This window comes from Miniopterus natalensis, chromosome X (assembly GCF_054644295.1).
Source record: "Miniopterus natalensis isolate mMinNat1 chromosome X, mMinNat1.hap1, whole genome shotgun sequence".
NCBI classification, from domain to species: Eukaryota; Metazoa; Chordata; class Mammalia; order Chiroptera; family Miniopteridae; genus Miniopterus; species Miniopterus natalensis.
Window position 1 is genome coordinate 96,679,014 of NC_142103.1, and position 27,938 is coordinate 96,706,951.

The 27,938-nt window shown below is 39.0% G+C and overlaps 1 protein-coding gene across 2 annotated transcripts in view; it reads left to right on the forward strand.

Moving 5' to 3' along the window:
- Nucleotides 1-27,938, forward strand: part of SH3KBP1 (SH3 domain containing kinase binding protein 1) — a 308,270-nt gene that overhangs the window by 168,727 nt on the left and 111,605 nt on the right. For both annotated transcript variants that reach the window (XM_087813683.1, XM_016199360.2), the window contains one exon: nucleotides 441-646. In XM_087813683.1, coding sequence (XP_087669809.1) covers nucleotides 441-646 — 206 coding nt within the window. The remainder of the gene's footprint in view (nucleotides 1-440; nucleotides 647-27,938) is intronic.

Below are 27,938 nucleotides of genomic sequence, written 5' to 3' on the forward strand. Positions count from 1 at the left end.
AAATGTTTCTTTCATTGCTAATTGCTAATTGACATGAGTCATAGAGATTGGAGGTACAATATGTGGTACTGACTGGGCAGGGAGGCGAGGAGGGGTGGGAAGGGTTGTTATTGCACAGACTGTGGCAAAACAAATTTGAATAAGAACCAGGCTCTGGCTGAGGGGAGGTAAAATGTCACATTTACAGAGAGATCATCTTTGAAATGAAATTTTCTACAAAGTTTTGATTCACTTCATAAAATTAAAGGGTGAAGGGAGAGAGATCAAACAAAACTCAGAGCTACCCAAACTCAACATATTCAGTACACTATGTGAAAAACCCCAGTGTAAGTTATCCTGTACCAAGTAACACTTTTAGAGGTGGTTCCTGGCTGGCTATGAGGTGCTTCATGGCTATGACTGCTTTCTGAGCTGTTTCTCTCCTACCCCCCCCTCCACAGGTTTAAGGGAAACCACTGGCTCTGAGAGTGATGGGGGTGACTCGAGCAGTACCAAATCTGAAGGTGCCAATGGGACAGTTGCAACTGCTGCAATCCAGCCGAAGAAAGTGAAGGGAGTGGGCTTTGGAGATATTTTCAAAGACAAGCCAATAAAACTAAGACCAAGGTCGATTGAAGTAGAAAATGACTTTCTGCCGGTGGAAAAGGTATGTTCAACAGTTTCTCTTTCATTTCAACATAACGTGGAGTATCCAAAAGTACATTGTAGGGCTTGGTGCCTGAGACTTTCTGCGCCTCCTTTGGAGTTTCAGTGTCCTCACGTGCTAGCTGTTGACCCGTTCCCCTTTACACATAATCCCTGTGTGGGAACAGCTTTCCTCCAAAGGCTCATGCTCTAATTCACTGCTGTTTTTTGGGGGTTTTTTAAATTTAAATTTTATTTTTCAATTACAATTGACATTCGGTACTATTTTGTATTGGCTTCAGGTGTACAGCATAGTGGTTAGACAACATATACTTTACAAAGTGATCCTGCGATATTTCAAGTACGCACCTGGCACTGTACATAATTATTACAATATTATTGACAATATTTCCTGTGCTGTGCTTTACATCCCCATGGCTATTCTGTAACTACCAATCTGCACTTCTCAATCCCTTCACCTTTTTCACCCAACCCTCTGACCCCCCTTCCCTCTGGCAACCCAGTCTGTTCTCTGTATCTATGAGTCTGTTTCTATTTTCTTTGTTCATTTATTTTGTTCTTTCATTTCTACTTGTAAGTGAAATCATATGGAATTTGTATTTCTCTGACTGACTTATTCCACTTGCTGCTTTTCTTACTGATCTCCTTGCTCTGGAATGTTTCCCAGTTTGACTTTCAAATGGACCAGCAAGCACTTCTCTATTTTCTCCCCAGAAAAGTCCCTCATGCCTGGAACCAGCTGAACAGATGACTTTGATACTTTTTATGCGTCCCCCAATCTCTCTTCTCTCCTTGTACATTTCTCTGATGCTTTGTGCTTGGGGATGTTGCCTGGTTCTGCAGTAGAGGAAGGGGGTTGTGCATTTTTTCTTTAGGAGTTAGGTGGGAATGATTTCAGACTGCCGAAAGGAAGTCTCCCACATGTGTGAATGATGGAGATGGCCCAACTTGTGACTCCCTGAGTTGTTACCATCAGGAAGCTGGCTTTTTTCTTCTGCCTCTGGTTCTGGGTTTGTGAGAAGCAGACAGCATGTTGCTGCTGAGTACGCGGTTGCCACAGCAACACACCCAGAGCCATCGCACTTGTGGCTGTTAATGACGTCTACTGTGGTACACTTCTAAGCATCATAGCCTTGCTTAGGATTTGATAAATACCATGGAATTTTCCAGATTGTAATAAACTACACTCGTACTGTACTTAAGGAATGTTTGTTAATTTGATTTAGTGCTGAAATTTTTGCTTTGATGGTTGTGCTTGGGGGATGGGGCATTGGCTAAATCTCTAATGCAGGTTTATTGGTAGCTTTGAAATGTTTTTAATTTTTCAATGAGATGAATTTTTTTAAAGTTGCAATATCTTCCACAACTGCAGAACTTCCATTTACCTCCCTCCCCACTACTGCCCAGCAACCTTGCCCAATGTCCTGCATTAGAAACAGAATCTGAAAAGGAAACTTTTGGACACTTAATACCCTTGGTAGATAAGCACTTAATACCCTGTGAAGAAGATGGAAAGGGCAGATGTTTAGAAATTAAAGACTTTCATTTAAACTCTTCTTTTGTTGAACTTCTCTGAACCAGTACTGTTTCTTTGAGTAGTCAATATATGATGCTTCTCAAGATCTGAAAACGATGTAGTTAGTAGTATCCCATCTTGTGAGCTCATTTCTGTTTCACATGGTCACTTTCAGATTCCTGTAAATATTTAGAAAAGAGCAAGCCCCATCTTGGGAAGGAATGATGTATGCAGTTTTTCTTCATTTTATTCTAGTAGTTGAAATGACCCTGACCATTGACTCAATCAGCACAGTTAATTCCTTTTGTTTGTTTTTTGATTTTTGGTCTTATCTTTCTCTGTGTAGGATGTTGTGTGTGGGACTTTTATTATTGCTATTTATATTTGTTTTAATTGCTAGTAATAAGTTGGGGTTATTAAGAACAGCAGTATCAGCATCAAACATAAGACTCCCAAATTTGTACATCAGCACACTTCTCTGAACCCCAGAGCCACGTGTCCAACTGTCGACTTCAACATCTCCACTTGAAGATCTTAAATTCTTATCATCTTGTTCAAACATGAACTTGTCATTATCCCCCTCAAACCACTCTGCCCACAGCCTTCCCCATCTTAGCTGAACACAGGGCCACTTACCCTCCCATTGCTCAGAACAAAAGCCCTAGGTTGTCCCTGACTCCTCTCTGTTTCTCAATCCAATGTCTGATCTATCAGCAACCTCTATCAGTTACCTCTAACAGCTCCGATTCCTGAGTAGGTCTAGCATCCACCATGGCTCGTCACCTCCACTGCTTCCCTGCTCTCTCGCCATCACAGTAGTGGCCTTGTAGTAGGGCCTCTGCTCCTCCCTTTCCCCCTATAGTCTATTCTCAACAGAAAACCAGGATGAGTCTTTGAATCCTAAGTCAGATCATGCCACTCCTCTGCTCACTCCCCTGCAAAGCCTCCCTGAAGAACCAAAGTGAAAGTCCTCCCCAGGGCCCAGGAGCTGAGGTAACCTGACCCCCATGACCACTCAGACTTCCTCCCTCACTGCCCTTCCCTCACTTAGTCCATTCCATCCCTCTTGCTCTTCCTCAGACATGCCATACACACTCCCACTTGGGGATCTTTGCCACAGAGTGTCTGCCTAGACACTCTGCTTCCACATGCCCACCCAGTGTCCTGCCTCTCTTCCCAGGGGGCTTGGCTCCTACCTTACCTTTTCGACGAGGCCTGCCCTGGCCTATTCATTCTGAAACCTACTCCCTTAGCCCACCCTGCTTACTTGCACTGCATTCTGTTTTGCTTTCCATAGTATGTACCCCCATCTGAATTAATATTCATTTTTTATTATGTTTATTATTTGTTTGTTCACTGATGTACACTATGTGCTTACAACAGTGTGTGGCACATAGTAGGTGCTCAGTAAATATTATTTGAATGAATAATATTAAAACTGTAGTAACAGCACTTTAGAGATTACAGACATCTATAAAATGAGGGGACTGGGTTGAGTAATATAACAGTTATATAGTTGAAAATGTAGCAGTTATGTGGTTCACTGCATCTTTGTGGAACAGAGAGATTTATTGCCTTGGTCTTGGTGACATGCGATGTTAACTTCATCAGAGTAATATATATGTACATGTGCTTGTGTGTGTATCTTGATTCATGATTTGTTTGCAGAATGAAACCATGTGCTGGCAGTAACCTTAACCCGCTTCTCATTGTGAAGTCTCTGGGGAAAATGTAAACTTCCCAGCCTGCTTTACTGGCTGCAGACAATTTTTACAGCATCTAAGAGGATTCAAAACTCTGTCCACCCCCTGTTGTTGGCGCCATGGATAGTTGCATAGATTTATGAACCCATTATGTTATTGCACAACTTGGCATGAGAGCTGATGAGTGTGAGCATGTTTTACTAGTGCACAACCTGGTTCTCATCACATTTGAGATGGTTTTGTGTCCAAGATTCATGTTTAAGGAAGGAAGTTTCCTTTGAGAATTGAATTCACTGTTGATTTTGTAGAGGCACAAATTGAATGTCATGTGACAGCATTTGTTAGGTGAGGCCCAAGCAGGTCTTCCACTCAGGCTGGGGCAGTTGGTGTTCTGACATGGCTGGTGTGATAACTTGGATGAAGGAAAAAAGGAATCTGATAATTGCTAACAGCTGGAGGCATCATATTATATTTTCCATTCAAGTTTTTCAAGTTTTGAGATCCACTTTTCTCAGTTAATTTTGTGCTGATCTTACCTATGCTTTAATCCACATCACCTTACCCAAAGTGGTTGAAAGCTGTTGATTCTACACCAGGAGAGATACTTTATAACACTCCCCACCCCCAGCAATAAGGAAATAATGAATATTCTTGCTTCACCTATTGAACTGTGAAGAACCCCATTTATGAGTTTTTGTAATACTACCAATTAGATATACCTGTGAATGATTTGTTTAATGTACCATTTAACTGAAGTATTTACACATGAAATGATTTAATGTCTGGGATTTTGCTTCCAGTAATTTGGAAGATGGAAGGGTGGGGCACAAAGTAAACAAGATTGCTCATGAGTTGATAATCGTTGAAACTGGGTGGTGCTATATGGGGGTTCATTACACTATATTTTTGTATATGTTGGAAATTTTCCGTGATAAAAGATTAAAGAAAAAAAGAACCTTGGGAAAAAATGTGCCATTTAAACTAACTAAGCCTAGAGGTTAAGTATGTGTTATATCTAAATAATGGAAAATACAGTTTGGTTAAAGATGAACCAAGTTACATATCATAAGATTAGAAGGGCACGGTACTATTGTCCTAGCTGACTGACTTTGACAGTCACTTAGCCTCAGTTGGGCCATCTGTAAAATGGAAAAACTTTTTATACCTATCCTAACTCTTAGGACTTAAAAAAAAGTTATTCAGCTAAAAATACTTTGAAATTGTAAATGTAACTCATTTCAACTAGTATTTTTTAAGTGCTCACTATATGCTTGGTACTGGGTATACAGTGGTGAACAAGGCCAGGTTGCTGCCCCTCAGAGAGCTGCAGAAAAGTAAAGAAGCACTAATAATACAGTGTGGGGATTGCTGTGACCAGGCTGAGAACACAGTGCTGTACTGTAGGAGCACTCGGGAGTTGTAGGAAGTGGTGACTTATTAGGGAGGATGGAGAGTATGTGTTCATGTGGATGTGTATCCACTTCCTCCAGGAAGTGATGTTTAGAGCCACAGAAAGTGATGTCTCTAGGCTTACAGGAAGTCACATTTAGGCTGAGACCCATGGGTCCAGTAGACATTCATCAAGGAAAGGAGCATAGAATTATTGAGCTGGGAAGAGCAACATGTATAAATGCTTCAAAGGGAAAAAGAAATGGCACAGAGCATGTGTCGAGGCTCCAACAGGAAGTGGGGAAAGGTGAGAATGGAAAAAGAAGCAAGGCCCAGATCAGGAAGGGCCTGGTAGGACATGTGGAGTTTAGACTTGATCTTGAGGGCAATAGGAAGCTATCAATGGGGAGCTATTTTCATCATGAGAGTGACATGATCTGATAGGTGGTTTAGAGAAAGTATTGCAAGCTACAGTGGGAGGAGTGGATTACAAAAGAAAGGGTAACTAAAATTCAGGAGAGAGGTTAACAGAAACTTACAATGGCTCTCCCATAAGTCCCCCCAATCTAGTTTCTAAACCAGTTAATGAATAAGATGAGTCAGTAGAGGAGAATCAAAATATTATTTGTGCTCATTTTTTTTTCAGTATGGATATTCAGTTGACTCAGCACTGTTTACTGAAAAGATTATCCTTTCTGTCATGCACCTTTGTCATAACTTAGGTGGCTGTGTATGTGTGGGTCCATTTCTGGACTCTGTTCTGTTGGTCTGTTTGTCCTTGTGCCCATTCTATACTACCTTAATTACTGTAGCTTTATTGTCAGTCTTGATATCTGACAATGCAAGTTCTCAATCTTTGTTCCTCTTTTTCAGTTTTTCCATGGCTATTCTTGGCCCATTGTATTTTTATATAAATTTTATAATTAGCTTGTCAATCCTGCACTCCCCCCCACCCCCCAGCAAAAAACATCAACATCATCCTGGGATTTTTATTGGGTTTGCATTGACTTTGTAGATACTTTTGGGGAGAATCGACACATTTCCAATCCATGGACATAGCATTTTTCTCTATTTATGTAGGTCTTGTTTCATTTTGTTTAAATTCCTCAAGCTGTACACTTAGGATTTGTGCACCTTTCTCTACCTATTTTATATTGCAATGTCATGCTATTGATGAAGGCAAAGTTAGTGTGAGTTATAGGATATAGATTAGTGTGAGAGCCAATTGGGCCTGCTAGATGATCTCTAGAATTAGACATACTCACCATACAGTCTCAGCAATGCTGGACTAGGGCAGACCCATGTGAGGTAGAAAGGCCCACCCCTTGGGGAAGAGCAGACAAGGCCAACTTTCAAGAGGAAGAAAGAGAATTGATGAGCTGAGCAGTTTATTTTTTATAAATTTACCTGTTAGAGAAGTCATTTCACTCTCCCAGGAGAGAGTGAATAAGGGGGCAAACAGTCCTAGTAGTGCCCAATTGTGTCCAAAGACCAGGAGTGTCCAGAGTGTCCATTTAGACTCCCTCTTACATGGAAGGAAACATAAAGATAAGAGAAGGAGCCCTGAGCAAGTGCTTAGAGCATTGGCCTGCACACCAAAGGGCCTCAGGTTTAATTCACAGTCAGGGCACATACTTGGGTTGCAAGTTTGATCCCGGCCTGGTCAAGGCACGTGTGGGAGGCAACCAATTGATGTGTCTCTTATATTGATGTTCCTCTCTCTCTCTCTTTTCCCCCCTCCCCCTCCCTCCCTCTCTTCCAATCTCTCTAAAAATCAATGGAAAAAATATCCTTAGGTGAGGATAAACAAACAAACAAAAGATAAGAGAAGGAAATTCTCTCTCTTAACAGCTTTGAACTGTTCTCCTAGGTGGTTTGGGACAATATTTTGAAGGTAGAATCAAGAAGTTTGATAACATGGGGCAGGGGTGGGGTGGGGGGCTAAGGGAGAAAAAGGACTTAAAGATGTTGCCTTGGGCAACTGGCTTAAGCAGCTGGGTAGATGGTAGTATCATTCCCTTATTAGACAACGCTGGAGGAGAAAGATATTTTAGGAGGAAGGTCATAGATTTAATCTTAGACTAGCTGGATTTTGAGGTACTTATGGGACTATCAAGTGAAGGCATCTAGCAGGCAGTTGGATAAATAAGTCTGGTGATTGGGAGGAAACTATAGATGTAGGTTTGGGGGTCATCAGCCTAGAGAGTGGGTTGGAAGAAGGCAACCCAGACAGGACACTGTTGTCATGAATATGGCTGGTTCCTTCTGTCTCCCACCTGTGGACCTAGAAGGGAGTTTCCTTATCAGGCTGCTTCCCTGTTACTCCAACCTGGCCTCACTCTTTTTCCAAACTCCTTCCCTTTGTATGAGTGACTCAGATGATACTCCTGGCCAAACTCTTAGGGAAAGGAGCATCAGGTATTACACATGGGTGGATAAATTACAGGTTCTCGGGTGAGTCCCAGGACATTACCTGATATGTCTTTATATAGAATAATCCTGGCTTTTCAGTGCTGACTCATTCCATGCCAAGGCTCTCTAGGCAAAACTAGAGCTGGCCTCCTTAGTTATGAAGAAGAACGGTCTTTTGGGCCAGGGCTCTTCAAATAGCTAGATTGGAAAACATATTTCCTGGGTTGGCTGTTTACTGGATTCCCTACAAAGAAATCCTTCAAGAAGCTCCTTTCTCATGGTGTTCTTGTCTTAGCTGATTTCCATTAGTGACTTCTGAAATCTCTCTTGAGATGATGCTGGTTTCTTTCTACATTTTCTATTATATCCACAACTAGACACTGTGTTTGTGGCAGTCTCTTTTATAACTCTAATCACCTTGAATCTCATTTATAGAATCACAGTCACTAAATTAATGCCTTTATAATATCAACATTGTAGCTTTTACATAAAATAGAGAATTAGGATTAAAATCATATATAAATGAGCTACTAATCAATTTTTAATCAGCCAAATTACAGTAAGAGAAATTTTAATATTTTCACATATATCTGTCTTTACCCATTCTAGTAAAAATTCATCAAGTTGTATACTTAAGTAAAATTAAAACATGCATACATCTGAAGTGATGATTTTAGTTCCTTAAAAATGAGAGGTTTATGTGTCTAATCCTTTAAAGACTAGAAATAAGCTCTAGAGAATCTCCAGGAGCTAATGATATATTCTTTGACTAATGAAACACAACTGGGTCAAAATCTTGCTGTGATTATCTGAGACCTATAGTATCGGATGGCCCTCATTTTGGTTGAAAGATAAGACTATGTGACATCTCTTGAGTGGTTGGAAAATCAGTGGTTTTTAATGAGCATGGGTATTGAAATAATCACCACTGGTTTCCTGGGCTGAATGAGCTACCTGGGATTTTCAGACTTGGGTTTATGTGTTATCTTTCCCCAGAGTGTCTCTGTTAAGTTTCCATATCTAGGAGGACTAAGGAGAAGGGCGTTACTAGGGAAGGGGAACCAGGAACAGAATTACAGGGTTGCTTTTTGACATGTTAGGTTCTGTTTACTGTTTTATATATGCTCACATATGCTTTCTAAAGCACTCAGCACAGTGTGTTTTCTAAGAAATGTTTAATTGCAGCCAGATCATCACCAAGAATTGCATTTCCAGAAGGCCTTCAAATCGTGCTTTTAGGAGTATAGTAGTTATTAAGCATCCAGGCCAGAGTGCCTGGGTTAAGATCCCAACTCTGACTCTTCCTGGGACAAATTACTTAAGCACTTAGTGCTTTAGATTCCTCATCTGTAAAATTAGAACACCAAGAAGATCTACCCCATATGGTTGTTATGGGGATTAAGTAATGTGCAAAATGGGTAGAAAAGTGTCCGGCATATAATAATCACTTGATTAACATTCATAGTTATTGTTGTTGTCCTTCTGATTATTAGAACAGAAGGAATGCCTATAAGTAGCAATGTAGTTTCCAGGATAATTTTTTAACTTTTTATTATGAAAAATTTTAAACTTGGAGAAGTAGGATTGAATTTTGCTGTATCTGTGGTAGCTGTTTTTTTAGACATCACCAAGTTTTAAATATCAGCCATTAGGAAGTAAGTGCTATGATTTTGGACCTTGCCTGTGTTAGTCACCATTGTATTTATAATTCCTTGAAAATCATTGTTAAATTATAGTTGGCCCTCAATAAATATTTGTGAACTGGATACTTGAATATAACATTTTGTCCCAATCCAATCAAAATAATGAAGGAAGACTCATTCTGTTTGGGGTATGCTTGTGGTCTGACTACAGATTCACTCTTCCATTTGTTCATTAATTAGCTCATTTATTCATTTACGGAAACTTTATTGAATGCCTTTTATAGATCAGCAGTGGCAGCTCTGGAATTGGAATTTCTAGATAAATGAGTTAAGGAGTGGCAATCCATTTTTAAAGGAATAGGTTCAGTGGCATGTCTGGATGCTGTAGTATTAGCATAATACATGCAGATTTTTCACCTGGCAGGTTATTTATTTGGGGGAGGGGGTGGGTTTGGATTAGTTCATTGGAATGGAGTTAACACCTCCTCCTACACATCACACCTTGGATCAGCCTCTCATTTTAGTGCTCTGGGTTGACCTTACATGGGAGAGAAATGTGTATGTATAAAAGTCATGATGCAGAGGGAAAGGGCTAGCAGAGATATGTCCAAAGCATCAAAGAAGATAGAGAAGAAGGAGCTACTAACTTTCCTGGAGGTATGGAAGGAAAGGATGAGGTGTTGGAGAGCTTTTTTCAAGGAAAGTGGTATTTGAGCAACATGTTAAAAGATAAATGGGGATTTGTCATACTTGCAGTGTGTGCATGGACAAAGAGGGAGCGAGGTTATGGAGAAGGGTTGGGATTGGCTGGAATGGAGGGGACATGATGGTGGTGGAGGTGGGAGTTGGAGGAGAAGTGGACCTTTTTCCCACAGGGCTCTGCCAGCTCACTCACAAGCTCCACTTCTTCTGGGTGGAGGAGTTCTGTCGGGCAGTGGCATGATCAGATTGACACTTTGGAGAGATAGCTAGGCATTGTGGAGTGGAGATGGGAGAGGAAGTAGCTGGGAGAGTTGCCAGCCGTGGGGCTTCGTGGTTGATGACTAATTGGCCAGGCACCAGGAACTTCTAGTAGCTCTTGGAAAGGGGCAAATGGGCCCACCTCATGCATAGTCTTTGGGTTGGGCCGCCCTAGCCTGGTTTGGCAGCAGAACTGATAGATGAGCCAAGTTTCCTTTCAAAGAAAACTCTTTTGTGTATTATGGAAAGCAAAACGCTAGGAGTCAGCATTCAACTCTTGTTAATAGATAAGCTGAGGACATAAAGATAATAAAAATAAATTTAGTTTGGAGGGCATTGCTAAGTACATTTACATACATATACTCATGAACATAATCATGTATGTCTATAGATCAAATATATACATTTATTTATGTATATATATACATTGAGCAAGCTTATCTTCCTAATTAGTCTTTAAACTTATTTTAGAATAGTTTTAGATTTATAGAAAAGTTGTGAAGATTAAATAATTTATATGCATATATGCATAATCCATGGACACAGACAATAGTATGATGAAGGCCTGGGGTGGGGAGTGGGTGTGGAGTGGAAGGGGTCAATGGGGGAAAAAGGAGACATCTGTAATATTTTCAACAATTAAAAAAAAAAAAAAGAAAAGTTGTGAAGATACTACAGAGAGTTCCCACATACCCCACATCCAGTTTCCTCTACTGTTAACATCTTACATTAATATGGTACATTTGTCACAAGTAATGAACCAGTCAGTATTAATATATGATTATTAACTAAAGTTCATCCTTTATTCAGATTCCCTTAGTTTTTACCGAATGTCCTTTTTCTGTCCCAGGATCCTATCCAGGACACCACAGTACATTTAGTTGCCCTGTCTCCTTAGGCTCCTCTTGGCTGTGGCAATTTCTCAGACTTGCCATGTTCTTGGTCACCTTGGAAAATTTGAGGAGTTTTGCAGAATGTCCTTAAATTAGTATTTGTCTGATGTTTTCCTCATGATTAGACTGAAGTGATGGGTTTTGAGGAGAAAGACTGCAGAGGTGAAGTGCCATTCTCATCCCTGGTATCAACGTGACTTCTCACTATTGATATTGAACTTGGGCACCTGGTTGAGGTAGTGTCTGTCAGGTTTCTCCACTGTAAAATTGTTCTGTTTTTCCCCCCTTTTCTATATTCAACTCTTGAAAAAGAAGTTACTATGCGTACCTCACTTAAGGAGTGGGGAGTTACACTAACCTCCTTTAGGTAAAGTATCTGCATAACTTATTTGGAATTCTTCTGCACAGGCAATTTGTTTGTTCTCTCATCCTAACTGGGTTTTTATAGGGTAATTTCTTATCTGTCCTCTAAATTCCAAATGCTAATTCTGTAGCACTTGCATCACACTTGCCATTTACTGCCTAGTGACATCTCCCACATTTGTTTTCTTCTGTGATGTATAAACAAATCAATGTCTTATTTACCCAAGCAAATTGCAAATTTTCTTGAGGACTGGGGCAGCAGATTCAAAGCCCCCTACAGAAATGGACACACTGCAGGCAGTTAATAAATAGGGAATAAGGAATACAAATAAAGGTGTCCCAAAGACAAAAAATAAAAATGTAAAAATTAACCACAATTAATAACTGAAACAGGTCATTAGAATCTAAGTATCTAAGAACCGTGGTAAGGTGAGGGTACTGTTGACTCCATATCCTGATTTGTGAATCATTCTAAATTTGTAATAATGGCTAATAGGGTGCTTACTGTGTGCCTGGCACTTTTAGAAGCACTTTACATATATTACGTATTTAATCTCCCAGACAACCCCATGGGTTGGTGCTATTATCTCCGTATTATACGTAAGGAAATCGAGGTGCAGAGGTTAAACAAATTGCTCAGTATCACACAACTAGGAGGTGGCGCTCTTGGAATTTTGATCTCAGATACTCAGGCTCTAGAATTTTGATGTCTTAAGCACTGGACTTAAATTCATTGAAGTGGTGCTTAAAATGGTATCTGATTTGGAGAAAAAACAAGATTTCTATTTAAACATTTTATTTCAATCTGTTAGGATACTACTGATGACATGGCTGGCAACAGTCTTTCTGTATTTTTCCTAGGGGAAGTGTTTCTATAAAGCCATGACTGTTTTTCCTTCAAGTTTTTTTTTTCTTTTTTGAATGAATAATTTTTGTGTAGTACGACTTGCTTTTATTTCTTTAAAATACAGGCATTTTCACAATGGACATATATACAAACCATATTTAGATATCTCTCACTCCCCAATCAGATTACCTGTTGAAAGATGGTGAGCTTTTTATTTTCTCTCTGACATTTTTAAACAGAAGTAGTTGCTAGGTCCTGCCAAATAAATACTCATTCAGTGTGTTTCTTGTCCGAATGGTCACACCTGTGGGTCCCAGGAGGCAGCCTAGATTCCTGCAGTAATGTAGGCAAGGGAGGAGGACTCCTCTCGAAGCCACCCAAGCCATGAATTGGCCCTGGCTTCCTGAACCATAAACAAATGTGAGCTTTGTTCTTCCCATTGCTCATTTGGTCCCAAGTATGACTCAGGGTTAGGCTGGGTCCTTCAGACTCCGTGCCTTTGGCTGTTGGAAGGAAGTGGGAGGGTTTCAGAGTAGTTCTGGGACCTTTTCAAACTGAAGAGAGGAGGCTGACTGCATGATGGGAGAAGAGGTATTTCTTTTTCTGCTTTTAGAGATGTAATGAATCCCCTTAACCTTGTGTCTTACCTATGCTATTTTGTAGTAAGACATAATAGGTTTGCATTGGTGGGGTAAAATGAAGTGTATACCAGCTAGAATTCCTCACAGAGGGGGAAGTAACCTAAACGTGGAGGATTATTTTCTAAAGTCAGATGTTGCACTGGAACTGTTTAGCTGTTTTAATCCCCCCACCTCTTTGCTCAATTTGGCCATTAATTTTTACAGATGTTTCCAATTTCTCGGTGTTGTAGGTTTTCATGTGCTCACACTGCCGAGAGTAATTTAGATGGGCAGTTTGCACAAGCAGTAACTGTTACACCATGTCACCGAGATGTTTAGCAATTACAGATGTTAGTGCAATAAACAAATCTAGCTTGCTCTTCAGGTTAATTTAGGAGAGAAGAATATGTCCACACAGAGTGAGCCAGTTAAGGGGCATTTCACTCTTGGGGGGCATGGACATTTGGAGTTTTCCTTGTGACTGGAGAAGCTGTGTGTAGTGACATCTGGGTGTTGTTGAACTGTTGTTTATAGAAGTAAAGATTTTGGCTAATTTTTTAGTACTGAGCATTTATATTCATTTGCTCATGTGCAGAGTAAAATAAAGACGATAAATTATTTGAATTTCTAAAAGTTTACTAGTAATAGGTGGTCTTATTTCTCTCTGAGTTGTTCATATTTGCTTCCTAAAAGCAGAAGTCTGTCATTTTCCAAACACAAAATTCCCTAAATAAACCACAGGATAAGTAAGGCTTACAGTGCGTCTGTCATGCCTTCCATATTCCTGTCTCTTGTTGGGAAAAAATTTCAAGAGTAGAGTTGATGAGATCTATAAAATATGTCCCTTTATGTTTTTCTCTGTTGGCTTTAACTTATAGTATTTTTAAAATTACAAAAAAAGGAAAATAGCATAACAAAAGGAAACACATTATTTTAAGAATAGGAGAACTTCCTGAAAAAAGATTCTTAGTGATGTCTGTTGCTTGCCTAGAAGGATGTGAGTGCATGGACCGGTTGGCTAAAATAAGAAATATATTCATCTGCAAGGCCTGAGAGAATTTTCTTATTGAAAGATATATTCAATCTGCTTATTATTATTATTATTACTATTGCTGGATGTGATCATTCTGAGTTCTGAAAAGTAGAAATAAACAAACTTCTTTTTTATTGATTTTTTTATTTTATTTTATTTTATTTTATTTTTTTATAGAGCGAGGAAGGGAGAGAGAGAGATTTGTTGTTCCACTTATTTATGCATTCATTGGTTGATTCTTGTATGTGCCCTGCCCTGCCCTGCCCTGCCCTGCCCTGGGATCGAACCAGAAACCTTGGCATATTGGGACGACACTAACTGAACTATGTGGCCAGGGCTTGAAAAGTAGGGATCAGAATTAGATACTTACATTCAAAATTCAGATAGTGACTCTTTGGGAAATGAGTGAAAGGCTGACTGATTGTAAGATATGAACTATGGGAAAATCTCAGCGATAGCATTGAGATCTCTCTCAGGAGCCTCTCTAGTTCCCTGAGGCTAGGGCCTGGAGATGGGACAGGAAAGGTAGCCCCTAGGACTGTTAAAGGTTCTGTGACCTGTAAACTACTTGTTGTACCGTTGAGTGTTCCTTGAAGCCTTTGCTTGTTTGTTTCTCAAAATGGAAATAGCTCTGTTACTTCTCTGATTATAGCTCTTTGCAATATTCATTATAATAATAAAAACTCATAGTTAAAGAATATGGATAAATAGAAATTTATCTTAATCCTATTATCCAGGAATAACCATAATTAACATTTTATATGTATTCTTTCAGACTTTTATCTGTGCCAGAAGGTGCATGTAGTACACACATCACTCTTTATACAATAATGAGGTCATATTAAATGTCACCTGTTTTTTAAACTTAACATATTATAGACCCCGTTTCTGTCAGATAGTGCTCTGTCATCCATTGTAGAGATAGACCACCATTTATTTAACCAATTTAGGTTGCTTCCTAACTATTTAGGTTGCTTTCACATTTTTAATGTTAAAAACATTCTTGTATGTGCATCATGGTACCTTCCCTGATTATTTCCTTAGGCTGAACTTTTAAGAGGGGAATTTCTAGGTTAAAGGCTGAGTTAATTCTGGTTGTTTTGTTTTTAATGAAAATAACCCAAGTATATGGTTAAAAAATTCCAACAGAACAACAGTAAGACTTTCTCAGTCCCACACACTTAGCTTTACTTCCCAGTGGAAATCCCCATAAAAGCTTTCTATATATTCTTATAGAAATGTAGGATATTTTTAATGTGGTAAATTATACATAACATTATACTACTTTATCCAATTTAAATGTATGATTCAGTGGCATTAAATATATCCACATTGTTGTACAACCATATCACCATCTATCTCCAGAACTTTTTCATCTACCCAAACTGAAACTCTGTATCCATTAAACACAAACTCCAAGTGCCCCTCACAACCACCACTGTATTTTCTGTCTCTATGAATTCCACTACTCTAGATACCTCATGTAAGTAGAGTCATAAAATATTTGTCCTTTGTGTCTGGCTTATTTCACTTAGCACAACGTCTTCAAGGTTCATCCACATTGTAGCATGTGTCAGAATTTCCTTCCTATTTAAAGTTGAATAATATCCATTGCATGTATATATCAGAATTTGTTTATCCATTCCTCTGTTGATAGACATTTAGGTTATTTCTACTTTTTGGCTTCTGTGAATAATGCTACAATGAACATCAACATACTGATAGCTGTTTGAGTTCTGCTCTCAATTCTTTTAGGTATATCCCCAGAAGTGAGATTGCTGGATAACATGGAATTCTATTTTTAATTTTTTAATGAACCACCATACTGTTTTCCACAGTGGCTGCCACCATTTTACAACCCCACCAGCACTGCATAAGGGTTCCAGCTTATTCACATCCTTGGCAACACTTGTCATTTTCTTTGTTGTTGTTGTTTTTAATAATAGCCATCCTAATGGGTTGTATATCTCATTGCAGTTGGAATTGATGTTAGCATGTTTTCATGTTGCCTATCACTAAGAGAAAAGGATATGATTTTTCTCCATCTGAGAATGATGTATTGAGGACAAGGTATTTTGTTTAAGGATCCTCATTAGCTAGCATATCAGTTCCACAATCACAACAGATTGTAAATTGCTTAAAGTAAGGGCTATGTCACCCTGTTCCCTGAGCCCCTGAAGAGAAGATTAATGGAGAGCCAAGGTCTTGCTTGTTCCAGAGGTTTAATGGTAACCAGGACTGCTGCTTCTCACATAGCTCTACCCAAAGTTTTGTGGAGAGTGGATTCAAAGCAGCTCTTTTGAGAAAAGATGAATTTCTCTTTTGTGCTATTAATTCTAAGTGATAGTACTTGATTCATCTTACATAGTGAGCAGTCAGTTTTATGACTGATTTTTCTCTCCTCACCTTCTGCTCTAGAATCCCTTGGGGGTAGGAAATGAAAGTTGATCCTTTTGTTCCTTATTTGTTAGATCAATTGATTGAATTGATATTCTTCAGTGTGGTGGACTGAAGTATCTATAAGTATTGCATTTTGGCTCTCTTTTGTTCTTATATTAATAATTCCTAATATTTATAATCCTGAAGTTTGGTTCCTGAATTTTAAGGTTTTAAAATTTTCTGTGTGGCCATTAATATGATGATGCCTATGTACCTAGCTTGCCTTTTTCTCTCTGATGTTCTCACTGGTTATAAAGTGATATTCTAGACAACTGAGTTTCAGTGGGATGGATTAAGTTTAATGCTCTATGAAAACTGGCTAGTTTAAAACTAACTATCTAGCTTACTTTGCATGGTGGTGTGTCTTTGCTTACATCACAGAGGTTTCAGTCAATCAGCAACCTGTTAATGTACTTCCGTGTGACATTGGAGACCATTTCAGAGGTGCAAGATAATAGCCTTATTCTCAACTCAGGTCCTTAATGTTGGAGTCCAGATCCCAAATAAATGCACACCCATAAGTGCTCTAGAAACAAATGGAAGCATAAGGGCAATAGCACCTATTTCCACCTCTAGTAGAGATTTCTCTCTCTAAACCTGGGCTATAAAATGAACAGTTCACAAATTTAGGAGTATTCTGGAATTGCCTTGAAAGCTGCTTATTCATCAAAAGGCCATTGTATCCCTGGTCAGGTGGTTCAGTTGGTTGAAGAGTTGTCCCATACACCAAAAAAAATATTGCAGGTTTGATTCTTCGTCAGGGCACATACCTAGGTTGTGGGTCCAGTCCTTGTCAGGGCACATATGGGAGGAAACAGATTTATGTTCCCTTCTCCTTCTCCCTCTCCCTCTCCCAACATATCCTTGGGTAAGGATTTTTTTTAAAAAAGGCCATTGTTAAGCCATTTCATGGATGACCTGTGACTCAGGAGTGGCACCTCCATTAAATTTATCCTTAAACTGTTACAAATAGAATAGGCAATGTTTGGAAAACCAAAGGCAGATATTTGGAGTCTCTATCATTTAGAAGGTGTATTCTGCTTTTGCTCATTTAAGATGAGGAAGTTAGAAGTGGTAAAGATGGATTTACTGCCTCACTTTCTTTTTTCTTCTTTAACTTGCTCAGCATTTTCACCCACCACTGATTTTAATATGTTTTGCTTCATTTGTTTTGGTAGCATCTGCTCAGTCTGTTCTTTTGACTTCCCAGTTGGGTTCTTATTTTCTCTCTCTACTAGAAGCAGCTTTTCTGAAACTTTTTGGGTACTTTTTCTATTAATAAAGTTGATAATAAGAGTAATGTGATGCAAAGTGTCAAGATTTTCAATCCTAGAATAACTCAAATGTGTCCTCTTGGTACACTGCTTAGCACTGTCTAGTTACTGCATTGGGAGGGAATGGTATGTCTTATATGTCTAATATTAAATTCAGTTTCTTTTGCTTCAAACCTCAGGACCCCTCTACATTTATGCCTTGTTAGTCACAGAGAAAGTAGACTTGTTCATAATTTAGAATCCTGTTTTTTCAAGTGATAGGAATATACATACTGTTGTTATTGTTGTTTTTCAATTCAGAAGAGGCTGGAATATTACAAATCTGGTAACTCTGTGCCTACCATGTAAGTAATCTACCTAAGCAATACATGTCCCATTGTCTATTTACAATATAGAAGTGAGCAGAATGTAATTTATGGGTGACCTTACTGTGCTTTCTAGTCAAAGATTATGGGATCTCTGACATTTTGATGTAATTTTTGTATTCATTGCCCAAGAGTTCAAACAACTCCAGTTTTTCCCACTTGGAGCCTTTACTAGTAGGTTATTAAACAGGATAGGAGAAAAGTGGTCCAGATAAGACGTAATAAGAGATCCTGAGAAAGTTAATGAGAGGACAAAAAAGATACTCTGGATCAGGGGAAGGATCACTGGTTCTAAATACTAAAAATGGTTTTATGCGGCCACAGTACTTGTGAGTGTAGCCCAACCCTGACTTCAGAAACTGTATGAAATGAAGATTCTAATGTACGTTGATCATCTTGTCATGAAAATGAATGCCTAGAAAGAGCCCAGGGTATCCTAAAAGGTGATGACAGAGGCAGTGAATGGAGATGGTCAAGAAACTAGAAATCAGGAGCTGCAGAGAAATGGTCATTGTGGCAAACAGAGAAGGCTAAACAGAGTTCAGGAGGAAATGAAGAATTATGTGGGATTTGATGGTTGACTGTTCTCTGGTCCCACTGATAGCTGACAAAAGGAGAACCCCCTTTAACTTAAGGCATGGTGATCAGGTTTGGAATAAGGGAGAAGTAGCCAGTACTGAGGGCTGATAAACTCTTCTTTGTCCTATGGTGGGCAGGATGTGGAAATTTTTCACTGGAGGTCCCTGTAGAATTGTATAGATAACCATCTGAAACCAATCTGTCAGAAATAGATTAAGTATAATAACTTGGGAGTAGGGAATGGGCTATAAACTACAGAAGTACCATTCCTGGTCTTTGTCTTCCTTTGTCACCATCTTCCGTGAAACTGTATTGTTCCCTGTGCAGAGCCTATAGCGAGTCTTTGTGGAAGGCACAAAGAGGAATTGCTGCGCTCTGCAACTCATAAGTGGAGAGCATTGAAATGAATGTTCTCTATTGTAATAGAAAAGAATAAGGAATTTCTCAAGACCAGAAAATGCATCAGATATTTTAGTGTACACATTGTCTACCTACCCCCATAAAAACCAAAATATACCTTTCAAAAATGACATATAACCACAAAAAAGTGTCATTTAAGAAAGCACATGGTTTAAAAAGGTGATTTCATGTTTTTATTTTTTTGAAAAAGGGTTTTCTTTGTTTCTGTTTTGTGTGGTTTGGTAACTTTGTCTATGTTAGAGAGAAAGGAGAAGAGAATGGGAAACTATTTTAGCTCAGGAAAATGAAAATACACAAAATTAGTCATGAAAGACACATTATTTGTTCTATGGTAAGGATCTATTTTGCCTAAAATTCATCAGGCATCCTAAGAGAATTTACAGCCTTAAGAGAACCCTTTTTCCTTCTGAGACTTGCTAATAAACTGAAGTTTGAATGAATGAATGAATGAATGAATGAATGAATGAATGAATGAATGAATGAATGACAGCCAAGTACAGATTGAAGTGAACTTTTCCCCAGCACAGGAGAAATTATTCTACAAAGATGTTCCTCTTAAAAGTGCATTTATTCAATTCATCCACACCCCAAGCTTGAATCCCATTTTTAAAAAGTCAGGCTTGATTTTTGAAAGGCAGCAAAATCAAAGTATGTTCACGTTAAGTGCAGACGGTTGTCAAATAGCTGAGAAATGAAAATAACTGTGAAATCTGTGTGATTTTAAGATTATTACATACTTGCCTAGTTCTAAGCAAGGGAAAAAATGAAACCTCAAAATTTTGGGGGCCTGGTTTGTATCGCATTTGTTTTCTCTCCCATTTGAGAAACTGTAATACTCACTTGGGTTTGTGTTTAAAAAGAGTTTTTACTTGTGAGGAACTAGAGAACTGCTGGAAAACTGAAAACAATTAAGCTATGGACCCTAGGCTAATGGATCATACCCCTTAAGTCAATACTTCTTCAAATACTGGGAAATTAGGACTCTATAAGTATTGTCTTCAATCATACATGAAAAATAGTTCCAAAGTAAACCCAATTATTTTTCAGTCCCTTTCACACATATGAATAGGAACTCATGGATTGAATTAAAAGAGCAGGAAATATATTTCTTGACTTAGCAAACATTTGATAAAATATCTGAATACTTGATTTGATAAAATGTCTGAATACAAAAACATTAATTGGAAATGACTTTATATCATCTACTTGGCTACTGAGGATGTGAGCTGATGAATAACTATAAGTGAAGGGTGATGATAAATGGCAGGGAATGCTCTATATGGGTGGTGTCTTGTGAGTTACCGTCATGACTCATTTCACATCCAATGTTCTTAACATCTTACTAATGACTTGGAAAAGGAAATGTCATGGCACAGTAATGAAAGCTGCATGTCCTTGGGGTGGTGAACACATAATACAGTATACAGATGATGTATTATAGAATTGTACCCCTGAAACCTATATAATTTTATTAACCAATGTCACCCCAATAAATCCAATTAAAAAACTCATTTCAAAAAAGAGAGCTGCATGTGATTTCTAGTTAGGAGGTGTTACAAATCAAGTCAACCTTATGGAAAGACATCAATAATGTAGAGAGAGAGGCTATCCTTTCTAGTTATGTTAGTGTATGTTATTATCTTCAAACTTTATTTTTTCGGATTATAAAAGTAATAGCAGGTTTCTAGAAACACTGAAAAGTAGGAAAATATAAAACAAAGTAAAAAGCACTATAATTTAATCACCGTGGGGCAAACATTGTTGACTTTAAAAAAATTATTTATTGATTTGAGAGCGAGAGCGAGAGAGAGAAACATTGATTTGTTGTTCCACTTATCCATGCATTCATTGGTTGATTCTTGTATGTGCCCTGACTGGGAATCAAACCCACAACCTTGGCATATCAGGATGATGCTCTAACCAACTGAGCTACCTGGCCAGGGCTCTCTTAACTTTTTTTGTATTTACTTTCAGTCCTCTTGCCATACATTTTGAAAAATATATCTTTATTGATTTCTGAGAGAAGAAGGGAGAGGGAGAGACAAAGATAGAGATATCAATGATGAGAGAGAGTCACTGATTGGCTGCCTCCTGCACCCCCCCCCCCCCCCTGAGGATTGAGGCCAGCTGGGCTTGCCAGACATTTTTAACTGGATGAGATCATACCATGCACATAATTTTTTTCACACACATAATTGTGTATCTTTTCCACTTAGCATTATATAAAATTTCCCATGTCATTACAAACTTTTAGTAAACATCTCCTTAAAAAGCTGCTGAATGGTCAATTTTAAGGCTCGAGATACCTAGAGGATCTGGGAAAACTGGGATTTGGTGGTTGCATTGACTCCCGACAGCATTATGTTCAAATCTCCTATATTTTAGCTGAGAACACAACACGTTCTTGAAAACAGGAAAAAAAAAAATAATGTAGGAAAGTGGTTTGGCTCATGGGCTGCGTAGTGGTGGGCATTCCACAAAGGTTTGTTGAATTCAGTGGACTACCTATAGGATCCGAACAGAATTCCAGTTGTCCTGTCCTTGCTGATGTTGAAAGAAGCCTTTAAGAGCAGCCTTTGGCAGGAAGCCTGGCCGCTTCCAGGTAGAGGACTGTGAATTCAGCTTTTCACGTCTCAGTGTCTGTCAGTAATTTCCACCAGTGCCTTTAGAAATCTCTACTACGTGAGTTTATGGTCTCATTTGGCCCCTGGTTCTTAAATGCTTTGGGAGGAGTATCTGTTTGACCTAGTGATTTAGGATTTCTTCATCCATTATTGAACAGATGCCAAGCTTTGTAAAAGATGGCTTGGGGTGATTTTCTATGGTGGTATGTTTGCTCCTGAGTATCAAAATTCTTAATAAAAGGCTTTCTGTTCTCTGACAACAGGCCGTTTTTCCCAGACACATGCCTTGTTGTTTTTCCATCGTTAACAGTAGATAACAGTTTGGATGCGGCCAGAAGCGATTGGCATGGGCTCATACTTGAGGGGCTTCTGGAGCTGTCTTCTGACTACTCACTGTAGGGTGCCACCTTCACTGAAGCTTTATTGACCTGGAAGCTCTGTCGGTTGTCTACGCTGGCCTTTGTTGTTTCTCCTGTTTTTTGTCCTGTCTGCTTTTCCTCCCGGGCAATGACTATATGGTGACGGCTATTGCTTTTGTTCTTTGCTCATTTTTCAGAATTATCACTTTCCTCTGAGCTTGTCTCTGCTGAGTAACTGTCTTGTAAAAGTTGCTTCATGCTCTCCAGTCCCCAAGCAAAGAACAGGACAGTTAACCTGCTGTGTTTTTGTTGTTGTTGTTGTTTTTAAATATATCTTTATTGATTTCAGAGAGAGGAAAGGAGAGGGAGAGAAAGAGAGAAACATCAGTGATGAGAGAGTCGTCATTGATCGGCTGCCCCTGACTGGGGATGGAGCCTCCAACCTGGGCATGTGCCCTGACCGGGAATCGAACCTTGATCACCTGGATCCTAGGTCGAAGCTCAACAGCTGAGCCACGCCCGGCCGGGCAACCTGCTGTTTTAAAAAGCTGTTGTAATCGAAACTGTCATTCTTTGTAACTAGATTCATAAAGAGGCATTGTGATGATTGATTTTTTTATTCGGTAAAATTCAATAACAGTAATAATGGCTAAGCTCTTTATATACATTTTTCCATTTAATCCTCTTAGAAAATCTATGAGGTACATATATTATCTCCATTTCAGACAATGAAACTGAGGTATAGAGAGGTTAAGTAACTTGTCCAAGACCAAATAGCTGGTAAAATCTGGGTGTTCTTAAAGAGGAGTCCTACTTAATACTAATTCACTCTTACTGCTAGATGATATCATGAAAAGGGGGGACAAGTTCATTTGTTCCATTGTTATATCCCTAGCACCTAGAAAATATATTGCACACAGTACTTTCTCCGTAAATCTAAATGTTTTTGATGAATGTTAAATTTATCGTGGCTGAAGTAAATTATAAATATTTAGTACAGGGCTCCCCCCCCATCTGTGGTTTCACTTTCCATAGTTTTTGTTACCTGTGGTCAACTGCAGTTTGAAAATATCTACCTCCTTCACCTCACTTCATCTCATCACGTAGGCATTATATCATTTCACATCATCACAAAAAGAAGGGTAAATACAGTACAATAAGGTATTTTGAGAGAGAGAGAGCACATTCATATAACTTTTATTACAGTATATTTTTATAATTGTTCTATTTTATTATTAGTTATTGTTAATCTCTTACTGTGCCTAATTTATAAATAAAACTTTACAATGGATATGCATGCATAGGAAAAAACATAGTATATGTAGGGTTTGGTACTATCTGCAGTTTCAGGCATCCACTGGAGGACTTGGAATATATCCCCCATTTAAATCGTGGGAGGACTACTGTATACCTCCAATATGCAAGGCACACTGAAGACGACAAAGGTAACCAAGACACAGTTCTGGGCCCCAGCACTTGCATTCCAGTTAGTTAAGCAGACACATATATAAATAACCATAAATAGAAGGCAGAGGGTAGTGAGTGCTATTCTAGAGATTCAAAGCAAATTCAGTAGAATCATGGGGAAGGTGAGAGAGCATTCCAGCGGTTGGCATCTAGGATATTTTATGGAAGGCACACAATTTAGGTTCACCGCCCTCATGGTCAAATATGTCTTAGTAACTAGCAACTGGAGTCCCCTAAGCTTAATTTGAACTCTCTTTGAGGATCTCCATTCTTAAAGCACCTGGGGGTCATCTTTCTAAGTATTCCTCTCTACTTCTAGAAGATTTAACCAATGTCGATCTGACTTCTGAGTACATTTAGGAAATTCCTGTTTTGATTAAGTATGTGATATGAACTTTTTTTCTAATAAAAATAAAATATAAAAGGTAATATCATTGAGTCTTTAATCTTCTATGTAGTTTTCTCTTCCCTTCTTCTGTAAAATCAGGGAGCCCAGATAATTAATAAAAGGAATAAGTGTTATTCTTTGAGAATCTTGGGAGCAGGTGATGAAAATAAAGAATGAGTCCTATAGTGTTAAACCCAGAACTACTTAGCATTAGTCAGATTTAGAGATTGTTTTTATGGAGGCACTAGGTTATCTTTCATAGAGGTGGAAGGAGTGTTTTCTCTAAGAGTGAGGTGGGGCCCAACTGGTGTGGCTCAGTGGTTGAGCGTTGACCCATGAACCTGGAGGTCACGTTTAGATTCCTGGTCAGGGCACATGCCCGGGTTGCAGGCTCGATCCCCAGTAGGGAGTGTGCAGGAGGCAGCCGATCCATAATTCTCTCTCATCATTGATGTTTCTTTCTTTCTCCCTCTCCCTTCTCTCTGAAACCAATAAAAACATATTTAAAAAAAAAAGAGACTGAGGTGGGTTTCTGGACAAAGTTAGGTTTGTTCTCTAACTCCCCTCATTATACAATGTCTGTACCCCTGATTATTTTGTGGTTGAATGTTAAGTATCAGGATATCAGAGCCTCAAGAGCAAATTCTTGCTATTCTAGGTAACATTCCTACATAGAAGCTTGTAGGGAAAGAGGAATATATATACCCCTAGGCCTTTTTAAAATTGTGGTAAAATATGCATAACATAAAATTTACCATTGTAGCCTGGCTCAGTGGTTGAGCATCGGCCTAGGATCCACGAGGTCGCAGTTTGATTCCTGGTCAGGGCATATGCTTGGGTTGAGGACTCGATCCCCAGTTGGGGGTGTACAGGAAGCAGCCGATCAATGATAACTCTCTCATCATTGATGTTTCTCTCTCTCTCTCCCTCCCTCTCTCTCTCTCTCCCCCTTCCTCTCTCTGAAATCAATAAAGATATATTTTTTAAAAAATTGCCATTGTAACCATTTTTAAGTGTATAGTTTTGTGACATCAAGCACATTCACATTGTTGTGCATCCATCACCACCATCCATCTCCAGAACTCCTTTTATCTTGCAAAACCAAATCTGTACCCAGCAACCCCCCATTTCCCCTACCCTCATCTCCTGCCAACCACCATTCCACTTTCTGTCTCTGAACCTGACTACTCAGAAGTGGAATCATATAATAATTGTCCTTTTGTGACTGGCATATTTAACTTAGCATTGTATCCTCAAGGTTCATCCATGTGGTACCATATGTCAGAATTTCCTTCTTTTTTAAGGCTAAATAATATTTCATTGTGTGCCCTGGCCTTTTAAGTAGCAGTTTTACTTGAAAACAAAACAATAAAACATTGCTCCAAGTATTAGCTCTTTTCTGATTGAAACTATTTCATTTCCCTTTCTTACTCCGAAGGACAGAAAAGCTTCTTTGGAAATTTCTCCTGGGGAAAGAAATTCCCCATTTTTGTCTCTAGGTTAAGACATTTTTGGAGACATATTTGACTAAAGTATTTACTTTAAATTTGTCAAATTAGAAAGATGCTTTTTCATGTGTGAAGAGCTTCTTACACATCTCTGTTTTTTAAAAAATATTTTTGTTTCCAAATAGTAGATTGATTGGTGTTTTAACAGTAAGCTAACTGTTGAAAACTCTCACAGGCCTTCTATTTTTCCACTGAATGTCAGCACAGCAGCAACAGAGCACTGAGAAACACACTGTGATCCTTCACATCAAGATTGATTCTCCATGATGCTTTCCTGAGCCCCTGCCTCTGGCTCTTTTGCCTTCATGGTCAGGATCTGAACTTAATGTTGTTTCTTGCATATCATTGGCACTCAGTACCTATGTAGAATGCATATATGTACACCCAAGAACATAGCAGAGTTTGGGGTTTTTTCCATCTATATTCAAACCAATTCACAATGGCCGATTTATCCCTGGAGTGACTATGGAATATGGATAGGTGTTCCCAGTCTAAATATATTTCTTAGTTTCACTGCCTTGGTTGGATTATTTTGTCAACCTCTTATCTTCTTGACTTTTGCACGTCTTTTTTTCTCCTGCCAGTGCCACCAGATCATTGGTCTTAAAGTCACAAATTTAATCATGCTATACCTCTACTTACTACCAGCTGTCTTTAAGATAAAGAACAAACTGTAACATTGGCCCCAACTTACCTTGCTGGCCACCTGGCCCAAGCAAATCTCCCTCCCTTCATCCCAGAGTGTGATCCCCACCCTCACCCTGTTCTGTGCTGCGAAGCCCCTATTCCCTGCACACATTCTCACCTTTGCTCCTGCTTTTGTTCAGCTGGGATACCCTTTCCACCATTCTCTACGTGGCCAGTTCCTACCTATCCTTCAGAATTTAACTCAGTCCTCATCATTGCTATGAGGCTATTTTCCCATGTAGAATTGTTAATGGCTCTTTTTTTCTCTTCTATACCCACCTTGATTGTAGTGGTTTTCCCTTTGCACTGCATTGCTCTGTTAATGAGTCTATTTCTTCTGCTAAATTTTGAACTCATTGAAGATCCAGGACTCTCCCCATCTCATCTTTGTATGCCCAGCCTCCAGCATAAATCATGGCTCATGGTAGTTCCAGAAAAGAATGCTGAATGGAAGGAAGGGAGAGAGGGAGGGAGGGAGGGGGGGAGGGGAGTGAGAGAGGCTCTGAGACCTTCACTTTAGAGGTATACAGGAAACCTGATAAACTGATAAGACGTGGCTTTGCCCTGCAGTATCTCATACATAAAAATGTCAGGGTCAGTGTGGGCTGCATGTCAGTAGAAAACCTTACTGAAAGCAGCTTCATTTAGCCAGCTGGACTTTAGTTGAACCTTAAAGATGAGAAGAGATTCAAATATACTGGGGGAGCATGTGCCGTCCCAGGCAAGGGGAATAGCCTGGACTATGTTGTGATTGAATAAGTCAGAATATTTTAGATCTGGAAAGGGTCTTTGTATGTTAATTGAATTCATACAACTACTTTATAGGATAATTAGGCCTTGATTCATACATGTACAGAAAGTCTTATGTTAAAGCAGTGAACGAACAAAACTCAAACTGGCCCATTATATTTACTCCTGCCATACCACCCTTCTCTCTCTTACCCACACTCTTCTTAAATTCTCCAAATGCATCTAAAAAGAAGGCATTGTTAATCAAAGGGTATAACTAATCCTCTGGTGGAATGAAGGTTTAAGATTTCCTTTGATCTGTTTTAACAGCAGAAAATAGTCTTTTAAAACATAATGGCGAATTGTACTTTGCCAGAGTGGTATACAAAATGGAAATTTACTTTGGCTTGTTCATCCTGTGAATAAGATGATCCTACAACAAAACAGCATGCAGGCTTCTCAGAACAGTAGGGCTAAACTATAAACAGTATTTTCATATATTGTCAGACATTTCAAGAGCTGCCTTCTATGACTCTAACGTTGTTTGTACATTCTTCACCTCATTGAGCACTTAAGCAAGTTTGATTTGGAATTTGGCACTACATTTCCCAATATGAGTGGAAGCCTCTACTAAAACTTCAGAAAGTTATTTTGCTTTGACAAAGAGAAATGTCTACCCTTTCTGTGAATGTGTTGTATGGTTCTTTCCATGTTTTTAGGGCTTGGTTTCTAGAGGCATTCAGAATTCTGGCAGAAGTTAAAGTGCATGATAAAAAATAGAATTTGGCTCAAATTCTCAGATACATTTCTCTACTGGTGCATACAAATGCATACATGTGTCTCCAAGTGTGTGTGTAATATACAAATATAAAACGGACTTCATATATACGTGCTTAGTAGCATGACAGATACTGAAGTTTTTATTGGACAGATCAAAAGAGTAAACCCTGGAAGACCTGCTAGAAGCATCTAAGATGGGACTAGGCATTTTGTATTCAGAGAAAGTTTGCTATTATTACTCTTAAGAGCACAAGAGAGAAGTACTAGCCATTGAGGGAAATGGCAATTGCAGCAG